The 11,084-nt window shown below is 45.7% G+C and overlaps 5 protein-coding genes across 5 annotated transcripts; 3 read left to right on the forward strand and 2 right to left on the reverse strand.

Annotated features, from left to right (window-relative positions):
- Window positions 1–822: 822 nt before the first annotated feature.
- Window positions 823–2,238, forward strand: PHALS_09972 (uncharacterized protein; the record flags this gene model as incomplete). The annotated part of the gene is made up of 1 exon (XM_024725315.1): window positions 823–2,238. One exon carries the CDS (start codon window positions 823–825, stop codon window positions 2,236–2,238), a length of 1,416 nt encoding a protein of 471 aa, XP_024576104.1.
- A 292-nt stretch (window positions 2,239–2,530) lies between these two features.
- Window positions 2,531–3,550, reverse strand: PHALS_09973 (Uncharacterized conserved protein; the record flags this gene model as incomplete). Its single annotated transcript, XM_024725316.1, has 1 exon — window positions 2,531–3,550. The coding sequence occupies one exon, from the start codon at window positions 3,548–3,550 to the stop codon at window positions 2,531–2,533; it is 1,020 nt and encodes a 339-aa protein (XP_024576105.1).
- Window positions 3,551–3,641: 91 nt separating this feature from the next.
- On the forward strand, window positions 3,642–5,916 carry PHALS_09974 (dynein 1b light intermediate chain; the record flags this gene model as incomplete). Its single annotated transcript, XM_024725317.1, has 8 exons — window positions 3,642–3,689; window positions 3,807–3,943; window positions 4,003–4,008; window positions 4,113–4,174; window positions 4,245–4,391; window positions 4,451–4,595; window positions 4,674–5,792; window positions 5,850–5,916. 8 exons carry the CDS (start codon window positions 3,642–3,644, stop codon window positions 5,914–5,916), a joined length of 1,731 nt encoding a protein of 576 aa, XP_024576106.1.
- Window positions 5,917–6,037: 121 nt separating this feature from the next.
- PHALS_09975 (proteasome subunit beta type) lies at window positions 6,038–6,785 on the reverse strand (the record flags this gene model as incomplete). Its single annotated transcript, XM_024725318.1, has 3 exons — window positions 6,038–6,079; window positions 6,144–6,593; window positions 6,684–6,785. 3 exons carry the CDS (start codon window positions 6,783–6,785, stop codon window positions 6,038–6,040), a joined length of 594 nt encoding a protein of 197 aa, XP_024576107.1.
- A 126-nt stretch (window positions 6,786–6,911) lies between these two features.
- PHALS_15403 (uncharacterized protein) lies at window positions 6,912–9,494 on the forward strand. Its single transcript, XM_036407411.1, has one exon. It carries the CDS (start codon window positions 8,294–8,296, stop codon window positions 8,501–8,503), a length of 210 nt encoding a protein of 69 aa, XP_036263118.1. The 5' UTR covers window positions 6,912–8,293; the 3' UTR covers window positions 8,504–9,494.
- Window positions 9,495–11,084: the final 1,590 nt, after the last annotated feature.

The raw sequence follows: 11,084 nt of genomic DNA on the forward strand, positions 1-11,084 counted from the left end.
GGTTAGCTTAATTAGAATGTCATGAAATATCGAGAGCTTTTTCAAATCGTTATAATAATAAAAAGAGAGACCCACAGTAGAATGTGCAGAAAGAATTTTTCCTAAAATCATTTACACATCCCAGAGCAATCATCAATTTCGATTTGGCTTCACCAAATTAATCGTCGTTGATTGAATATCGCATAGAGCTCTTTTGAATGCATAAAAAGAACATCCATAATACCTTTATCCCTTCAAAACCTCTAAATTTATATATATCAAGTCAAAGTGGCATTGTAAAAGTGTTATCTAAGCATTTTGAGCTGTGTCCAAGCGATAACCTCACCGATCACTCAGGGTCATTTTCAGCTCATCAAATTTTGTATTGTGTGATAAACGCCCAGTTCGGGCCTGGCTACAACCTTGCTCTTGTTTGATTGAAATTTGCCGATTTGTGGTGCCCGCCTGATTGACGCTTAATAAGTTTAAATAGACGGAGCAGCATTCTACAAATCTGCCTGCTACATTTAAAGTATAGATTAGTTCTCGTTAGACCAAAACACTTCGTAATAAATGGGTCACAAATTTGAGATATCGGTTTTGCTATTAACAAGAGTGGGATTATCGCTAAGAACCGGTTTTTCTGAACTACAAGAAGACAGAAAAGGAGGGGCTGGCAGTAAGTAATAATCCCCCCCTTTCCCTCAACGCACCCTCACAGTCGTCCGCACAGTCGTTTTCGCATACCGTGAATCGGCGGTTCCAAGCGGTGCGCCATACTTAAACCCTCACCAACTGCGGTAGAAGCGTTGTACATTTCCAGTCAAAGTTTCGCGGCCCACTATGAAGGTTGACTCTGCGTTTGTGTCAGTGATTGCTATCGCATGTGCGGCTGCCTCGAGTCTTTCCTTTGTTGGTGCGTCTCAAGGGATATCCGTATATGAAGATGAAGCACGTGCTGTCGCCGTAATGAGTCAAAAATTAGGATTGACACCAGCTTTGCGAAGACAGCTTCAAACCAGCGACAGCGGTACTACTGCAACGCCTACAGATGCGGCGTCTTCATCCACAGCGGCTGGACCGGCCACTGAAACGTCATCCGCCCCTTCCCCGGGCCCAACACCCGCGGCGCCGACTTCGCCAAGTCCCACCCCTACATCGGCGCCTCCAGCTACAGACCCGCCAGCCACAGACCCACCACCAACGAGCCCACCGGCAACTGATCCACCACCAACGAACCCACCAGCTACGGACCCACCAGCTACAGACCCACCACCAACGAACCCACCGACAACGAACCCACCGGTAACGAACCCACCACCAACGAACCCACCACCAACGGACTCACCTGCCTCGCAACCACCTACATCGCCTACTACCCCCGCGCAAACTCCTCCGACATTAGGCGCAACAAATGATATCCCTGCTCCAACACCTGCCACTCCGGAGCAGTCAAACACGACGCCGGAATCGACACCTGCTGCACCTCCGACTGAAGCGCCGCCATCGACCGCTGTAACACCTCCAACTGCACCGAACACACAACCAACTTTGTCCGACCCATCGACGATGACGCCAACTGAAAATGCGCCGACGTCTGATGCAGGCTCGAACTCGAGTAGTAACGAAGAAGTATCGTCAACATCGAGTATGAGCACAGGTGCCGTGGTCGCTATTGTAGTAGGAATTGTCGCCGCTGTCGCCATCATTGCTACGATCATCATGTGCGTCATTCGCAGGCAACGTGAGGTGAACGACGACCCATTGTCGCCATTTGAACTGTCCATGGATAAAAGTTACAACCCCACACCAATGTACAACCCACAGAACGTGTATAACCCGCGTGCGATGGGTGCAGCTAATACCTCGGCTACCAGTCAGGTGTCCAACACACAAACGCCTCCAGCCGACACTGTGGCTGCTGGTATTGCGTACTCTCAACTATATGACCATGCCGTCACATCCCCGGGCTCGATGAACCGAGCGAACGGTAACGAGAATCCAGCCGTCGGGCATACTACAGACAATACTACGAATTTATGGTTGAGTGCAATGGAGACGAAAGACAATGAATCGTATCTTAGTGCACAAGAATCGCCTCGCTCCTCGCGCAACAGCAGCCGTAATAGCTACGAAGTCACGTCGAGCAACGACCTTGATTTGGAAGTGAGCAGTCAGATCAGTGGTCATAGCAAAGGCGACGACTTTCCAGATCATGATGAAGACAACGACTCGGCACGTGGCTCGTACGAGCTTTAAAGCCTTAAATAACGACCTGTAACGATTAAACAGCTAGCAACGTCGACAAAAATTCTTGTAGGGTGTCAAAGTGATTGGCACGCGTACTTAGATGGCTTAATGGTGGCGTTAACGATTGCTAGTTGTCTTTAGAAGTGAGTGAAACAACTTGACTAGAAGTCAGGATGACATTTGAGTTTTTCAAGACCAATTTTATGTAGCTTATTGAAAGAGGTGACGAGTAAATGCTAGTTTCATTAGAATTTAGCGCAGGCGAACGGGTTCTTTAACAACAATGCATACTACTTGGTCTCTATTCCATTTGATCGCTGCTGCTGTCATCGTTGTCATGTTTAACTTGCTTCATAAATGCATCAAAACCAGCCCCGTTAGCAAGATGGTCTACAAAGTCTGTGGGGGCACGATATCCACTCAGTGGATTTGCACGGATGCCCGTCCTGGATTCGACGACCCGAAAGTCAACCTCATGGTGACTTTCTGGATCCCGTAACATTACAAGGTTGTCTTTTTGCAACTCTTGTAGTTCCTCCCACGAGAAAAGCAGTGGATCAGTGATCTCACCAAAAACATTGATGTCTAGAAGGTAGACGCGTCGACGCTTATCAACGTACACATCGAAGTTGTAGTTAGGATCGGGAAAGACGAACGTTCCTCCACGCGTGCAAAAATTCTCCTGGTAAAATTTGTACAGCAATTCGCATAAGTCGTCCTGCTGGTCTAGTAAAAATTCATAGAATTCGCTACAATTACGCTGCGATACGGCCACAAGACGATGACCAGCGACAAAACATCGGAACAGCATTGAGTCCAGAAAATTGCACCACTTTTTGAGCACTAAATAACTCTCTGTTGGCGATTTGTCCTTGTTAATATCGCAACAGCCAATATATGGCTGTGTGAGGTCATGGACAACAAAGTCCGAGGATTGTAGCAGTAGCATTACGTCTTCAAAGCTGGTGCACTTGAGCGTGCCGAGCATCCACGAAGCATCACGAGGCGCACTCCAATTGGTTTTTAGAAAGAGCCTACCACCGTAGTCGCTCAAAATCTTTTCTACCTGCTCCTTTATACTCGAAATGACTCGAGACTGTTCGTTAGTAAGCTTTTTCACCGCCTCCTCTTCATCATCTTCGATCCCGGACATCATTGATGCCGACGGAAGCGTTACTCCGTCCGCTAGCAGCAAGGATATGAATGCAGGTGGAAGTCGCACGATCTCACCCCTGATGCATACGCGTTTAAAGTTTGGATACCAAGCGGCAAATGCACAATTGTCAACCTGCTCAGACGTGTACAACGGGCATGTTGCCATACTAATGAAATCAGAAATTTGGACATTTTAATTACACACACCAGTCTAATTTACTACGTTGATAGACAGTGCCACGAAGCAGAGCTAAATCATGCCAATCATCACCTTCGTCGCGCGCGTCTCAGACGGCATGTTACTGGTACGGCACTACCCCACATATGTAGCTACATATACTACCAGATAAACCGCATAGTTATCGCTAGATTAATCACAGGCACCAGTTCAGGACAATGATACTAATGCATTTGTGCAACAGGTCGCATCTATGGAGTCCATCGGCGATGCAAATGGCAATTTGGATACATACAAGCAACAAGCAAAGCAGATCATGAAACGACTTGATCAACGTTCGCCCACAAAATGCAGTGTCGAATCTGGTGCATACACATTCCAGTAAGTTGTGATGTTTAAAATCATTCAGCTACTGACTTTTATAAAGCTATTTGATCCAGGAGGGGGTTTGCTACTTAACGCTAACAGATCGAGGCTTTCCTAAGCGTTTAGCCTTTTTGTATCTGGAAGAGGTACATGCAGGCTTCGTAGAGGAGCTACAACGTGACAGCGGCAATTACTGGCGTGACGTGGTCACAACAGTCGCACGGCCGTATGCGTTCATCAAATTTGGTTGGTTTTAACAAGTAGACAAGGTATATATTGAATTTCCTATTGATCTGATGCTGTTTTGGACGAGCAGACAAGTACATTCAAAAGAAGCGCAAAGAATATGCCGATCCCAGTTCATCGCAGAACATGCACCGCCTAAATGACGACCTAGCCGACATCCACAATATCATGCGCAAAAACATTCAAGAGGTCCTTAATCGTGGTGAACGTGTTGAACGTACGTTCCTCGTATATATTTGCATAGTGCATTTCATTCATGATGATAATTTGTGCTAGATGTCTCCCGAATCTCATCTAACTTGGCGGACAGATCAAAGGATCTGAAGTGGGGTGCGAAAAAGCTACGCATGCAGGCTATATACCGCCAATATGGCCCAATTGTTGCTGTCGTGCTCTTCGTGCTACTTGTAATCTACATCAAGTTTTTTTAAATTAGGCCTCACACGAAATTAAAGACTGCTAGGCACTTTACTCCCATTTTTATGCTATTCACATGAAGAGTCGGAATAGGATACTATCCCGACGAACAGATCAGTCGCAGCACAGTCAAAACCATGACCTCTAAGGATATCTGGTCAATACTTTCCACAACAGGGATTCCAACTTTAACGTCACCTGAGTTTGATACAATCGAGAAACCTACAGCTGCACCAGCACAAGAGGAACGGGACACTTTCACGCTAATTGTCGGTCCACGAGGTTCAGGCAAATCTTCACTTGTAGCCGCCTTCCGTAATTCTTCGAAGGCTGAGGAAATTAAACCAACGACTGCTTTGGACTATGTTTTTGTTCGATTGCGTAGTGCTGGGCGACCCGCAGTTGCACACATGTGGGAATTAGCTAGTACTAAGTGTTTGGGTGAGATGATAAGAGTGCCGCTAGGGCTAGATCGGATTTTAAATGGCGCTCTATTAATTGTCCTGGATCTTTCAATACCTGGTGATGTCATACCAGCACTAGTAAAGTGGCTAACGACACTTTATGCAGTTGTGCACGAGATTTTGAAGATTAAAGAGAAAAATCCGGTCGATAAACTCGCGGTTGACACTCTAAGAAATGAAGCTATGGCACGCTATGGAAACGGGCATCCAGATAAAAACGAGGTGACACCATTGTTAATTCCAGTACTGGTAATTGGCAACAAATATGAAACCTTTCGAGACGAGGACTCGATAAAGCGGAAAGCAATTACTCAGGCAATTCGGTATGTCTCTCATATGTACGGGGCCAGTGTCTTATTCACGAGTGTGAAGGACAAGAACCTTGTGACTCATTTTCGATCAATCATGAAAGGATTTGCTTTTCGAACCATGGGTCGTGGCATGAGCAAAGAAGTCGATTTAGCCAAACCATTGTGGGTCCCAGCTGGTGCTGATTTATTTGAGGATATTGGAGTTCCCAAGAGTGCAGGGTGGCGTCAAGATCGATTTACTAACGATCAACACGAAGAGAAGGCAAGACAATGGATCAAGGTCGCAAGTGAATACTACCAACCGTCAGAAAAAGCAGCAAAAGACTTACTTACATTACAAGAGTTAAGCGAACAAGACGATAAAGATATCGAAGGGTTATCCAGCTACGTTGAGCCAAACATTGATCGTGCACGACAGCAGAAACGGTAAGCTAAGTTTTACTATTTTTCAATGCTTTGATTCACCTCATTGCTTTAAAATAGTGAGGAGCTGCGTCGATACCGTAATAGTCGTCAGAAAGCGCAAGGGCGCAAAACTCGAAGCACGTGAGGCAAATCATTACAAGCTAGTAGTACCAAGAACGTTTGATACAGCATCAGACATGAATATTACGACCAATTAATATGCCGCCCTTCCTCTTTTGTCTGTTTGATGTCGTCCATCATTTCATCTACTCAACCTTAATTTGTGAAATGCCATCGGCATTAATCAGCTACATCCAACATTAGCGTATTAGTCTCATATTTCTCTGTCCCCACCTAACAATCGAAACGTACCGTGTACGCCCACTGGCCGTTGCGCACGAGGAAGCGCATGTCAAGTTCTGCGCGGCATTTCTTAAGGACATCTCTGGCTTCATCTAGCGTCATGTCAGGCTTCCATTCGCGGTCAAATATGGACAAGCAGAAGTGAGCACCGTAGCCATGTGCACCAAAGTTCACTTTGACCATAGCACCAAGATAATCGATCCAGTGCAGATTAGGCTCAGCATTCTGCTCAGGAGTGGTGTCTACAGCACCGATAAGCAAGTTTACTTGGTATGGAGCTCGGCGCAGAAAGCGCGCCAGCTCACCGCGCACATAATTAGCTGTAGCTGGACCGTTCAGCGTCACGCCATTACGAAGCTCATAAAGCTTCATATTTTTTTGAATATACTCGCCAAATGCCAAGCGATCGCTCTGAGGACCTGACGTTACCATGACTTTGTGATCATCGAGATTGATAGACTGGCATTAACAATAGAGATGACGAAGAATTACATAAGGGATGAATCAAGAGAGCACGTCCAGGCACGAAATTTGCATCAATACACGCACCTTATCTTCATCATCCTTGTAAACTAGAATGCTGCGGGCCACCTTGCAGTCTGCTGCAAGCAGCACGAAATCCTTGCCGACAATACCGAAGATCGAGTCCATTTACTCCTTTTTCTCGTCGCCCAAAAAATCTTAATCATCCCTTAAGGAAAATTGTAGTATTTATCAAAAGTATTATTTTCTGTGTACAATTTAGAAGAAGTTTTCAAGACTTTCTAAAATTCCTAATCGGAGAGGTCAATTTTAATGAGGTGAGAAGCAAAATATTGTTGCCCACTTCTTCTGTGTCATGTGTTGTGCACAAATATATTATTCAGACAACAAGGTGCTTGAAGTTTTCTCCATCATTAGCTTCTAGCAATAATTTCGAAACAGCAGCGCGCGCAGCAAAGCCCCGGCAGACCAGTGGCGTTCGAAAGATTGTGCTGTACCCAGTCTAAACTTAGAATCACTAGGTAGTTGAATTGCGATCTTTCGAACGAATCTTTCAACACGAAGGCTCTGGAGGACCTTGAAGGAATCTAGACCCCCTTCAGGTTGTTTGTAAAGACAGTTGAACAAGAGGATTAAAGCTAAGCCACGACCCCGTAGTACTGAAATCGCAGCAGTTAGACGACGAAATTGCAGAGCGCAGCTAACGACTATGATCATAAGGAGTCCGAGGTCGACCAAGCTGGCATGGGTGACGATGAAGTCTGTTGCGACGAAGAAGAAGTAGTAGCTAATCGACAAAAGACACAGTCGAGCAGCAGCGAAAATAAGCAGTACCACAAAGAGTAGAAACGAATTCAGTATGACTTTCTCGACGGCAGTAGGCGAGTGACATCTCATGTACCGCCCAAAGAAACGTTCGACACAGTAGTCGAGGACATGAAGAATGTGGAAAGCGATTAGCCGCAAACAGCATGATTTATGACGATCTGCGAGCTGCATAACATCACCCAGTGCACACGTGGAGTTATTCTGTCCGTAAAACGGAGGTAGCCAACTTGAAAGGCGAAGAGAAGGCCCAATTTTTCAAGATTATTCGAATAATTCATTTACTCAGGACCGAAATGCTACGCAATTGCAGCTACACAAAAACTCTTTACAACGAAAACACCCTTAAAGAAAAGGTTATTTTGTACGCTACGATCAGCAAAGGAAATTAAGCTGATACCGAACCAATCAATGGCAGCAAAAGCCAAGACAATAGAACACTCTAAAGTGAGAGAAACAAAAACGACATCAAACATAGCAAGATACCAGGACGTTATGTTTGGCCCATCCATCTTCAAGAGCCAGGAAATCAGGGGACTTCGAGAACGTTGTGGAGAGCAGGCGGCAGCAGGCAGGAGCAGATTATTCCGATTCGGAACTTAAGATGAGTGGAGAATCATCAAGGAAATGGCTGAAGAAACAATCATTTGTCGTAAGAATCCAAGCCTCCTGAAATGTATTCTCTATATAAAGACGTCCGCATCTGCACCAAATTTCAAGTCGATGGAGAGCTAATATTGCAGCTGCGGAGAAGAAAAATTAATCACGAAAGCCGACAACAAAAGTAAGCTTCAAGAAGACATACGAGTTAAGCGGAAGCAATAAAAGACAATACGCCAGACCGGCGCAAAATGCTCAGTCTAGCTAAATCGATCAGCTTTATCATGTTCAACGGAGTCTCCATTTCTTCTTTTTTGACCGAGTCGCAGCTCGTCAATGTCAAGATGTACAAGTTGCATTCAATTGAAGTATCTTCTGTCTTGAAAACGTCCATGGGCATGGTACGGGTCGGTTTGAACGCGAAATCTGGCGCGGGACGGAATGACAAGATCACCTCATAGGCAAAAGGAGGTAGACATCAATAATGTCACGAGGCTCATATACATAAGGCGGATCGAGGCATTACATATCTTCAAAGTTTGAGTTGGGCGATCTAGACACTTGCCAGCCTTAATCGAAGACTTCAGAAATCTGTCGCCTAACAATACATACATCATTGTGAGCGAAATTTTTAAGCAGTATCATACGGATCAGATGGTTTGGTAGATAATAACTGCTGAATCACCCAAGTGCACGAGGTACTTAACATCGGGCATACAAAGTGGAAATACCGATACACGGACGCTCAATTAAAAGGTTTCGGTATTCGACTAGATAAGAAGGCATCACGATGGAGAAGGTCGAATTAGCAGCGAAGAGATTGTATAATACTAGCATATATTCGTGCAGCTCAAGCAGCGTTGTAATCCGATAATGCAGATAACAATAAAGGACAATCTGATACACAACGGTATAAGAAGTCGTCTGTATACGTTGACAACCTTGAACAAACCAACAGAAATGAGGAGATACATCTTGGACCGAAGCCAAAATTTATCACCAGGTCACCTAGAAACGGGAGGGCAATGTATGCGAATGCGTCATCTGCACAGCAAAATTTTAGTATTCACCAGTTTAATTACGCCATACTCGAGAAAGATAATACTAAGGAACAAGATGAAGTAAAGTGGCGTATTGATCACGAATAACACGACAGACAAGCCAATTTTTGAGGTTTCATACTGACGACGTACTCAACATACAGCTCCGGTATCCATTTCATCAGACGCTTAGACCACGCTATATCTAGTGAGGCTTCAACAACGAGAGTAAGAGGCCCTTTTGTTGGAAGTCGCTAAGTTCATAGACCATCGGATGGGCCATACAACTGGCAATTTATTCTAGTCAGACTCTCAATAAAATTAAGACACTGAGCACAGCCTAGAACATTAAAATCGACTCCAGCAAATACAAACTGCATTGCAGTGCCTCTAGCACGAGCGCTAACCAATTGTGACATGAAAGCACGAAGCAACGAGTAGATCCGTCTTCATTCAACGAAGCGCTTAACGTGACTTTAAATGTCAAATTCAACTTCAACCCGGCACAACTTGGTTGGAATGCACACCCTCAAAGCTCGTCGAGCGGGCTTGAGCCTATGGATGTTAGCTATGCTGATGAAGAGGAGTGAGAGCTCCGAGCTGTTGAGCAGCGTTTGAACAACTGACGGTGTTTTGTCTGTGGAGGCACCCGTCATCTTCGGACTGGTTGTCCCCTGCGCAAGGAGCGTAAACGTTCGTCTAATTGACGTCCCACTTCTAACCAGTCTGGTTTAGCGCGGGAAAACGAGGAAACCCAGTAGGCGCGGGGAGCCCTACTCGGGAAAAACTGGGTTTGTTGAGCATCAAAGAGGTAGATGGCAAAGAGCTTCGTGTTCTTGAATACGGAACGTGGGTGCTGGCCGTATAGGCGACCGTGAAGAGCTTTGAAAAGCCATGGAAGATCCTGATCGATTCCAAGGAGCCAGGCAATTTTTCTCCACGCTCCAAAATCGAAGAAAGTCAGCTGTGTGCTGAGGCGCTGATAGTGCAATCGAGCGACACCGCTACTGTTTGCTTAGCCATGGGGTGGGATACTCCGATATTCAGCACATTGAACGTCCTGGTCACGTGACCGCGCCAATAGCGCTTCTACTTCCTAGCAGAGGTGGGTTCATGACTCACCAAAGCTCCACCAGAAGACGTGTGTGTTGCGCCTAAGGTTTTTGACCTCCAATCGATCCATGGCTCATGGCTCGCGGGCTAAACGTGGAGTGGTACATTAAAACTGGGCTAAGACTGCGGAAATAGCAGCCTTATGTCGGATGTTGTTAATAACATCAAGGCTCCGATGAAGAAGGGAAAATGGGACACTGAACGACGCTGAGCGCGTGTTTCCACTGGTCTCGATGAGAAGTAGACGGCGATGCCGTATGTTATCTGCAAGACTTAGGACGTCGACCCTGACCCAGGGTGTGTCTACCGTAGTCGATAGTGCACAGCTACATACCCCTTGTCAACAGTATGACGGGAGAGGAAGATGGAGACGTAACCTTCGAGGCTATCCGCGGTGGATACTCTTTATAAGCTGGACGAGATGTCCTTTGAGGAGTTGGGCGGTGCCTTGAAAGCAGGCAATTTAGCCGAATTGGTCATTATGAGAACGAGCGAGAACATTTACTTGTCGTCGCTTCTGGATGAAGCTGTCCTGGAGGACATTACCATTTCTACTTTACATGATCCCGGTTATCTCTCCTTAAAACGCACGAAGTGGATTTTTGATCCTGAAGGATCCCTCGGATCCGTATTTTATTGGTAAAAGAATTTCAAGACGTCGTCCCCAAAGACTCGCCGTCGGTCCTACCTTTGAACCAAGGTGTACGTCATGAGATCGACCTGGTTTCGGATACCAAATATTACGTAACATACCAATATCCTTTGCCCAAGGAGCAGTGTGATGTCATTGACGACTTTTTTCGTGCGAGCACGACGCTAGAATGGTGCGTGAGATCAATTCTCCCCATTTGACACCCACTTTAGTGTCCGGAAGCCGTTAGAAAAAGTG

This window comes from Plasmopara halstedii, assembly GCF_900000015.1.
Source record: "Plasmopara halstedii genome assembly, contig: Scaffold_444, whole genome shotgun sequence".
NCBI lineage: Eukaryota > Oomycota > Peronosporomycetes > Peronosporales > Peronosporaceae > Plasmopara > Plasmopara halstedii.

Bases quoted from the DNA above. Each gene is read 5' to 3' on its own strand.
- PHALS_15403 (XM_036407411.1), top strand. From the start codon at position 8,294: ATGCTCAGTCTAGCTAAATCGATCAGCTTTATCATGTTCAACGGAGTC.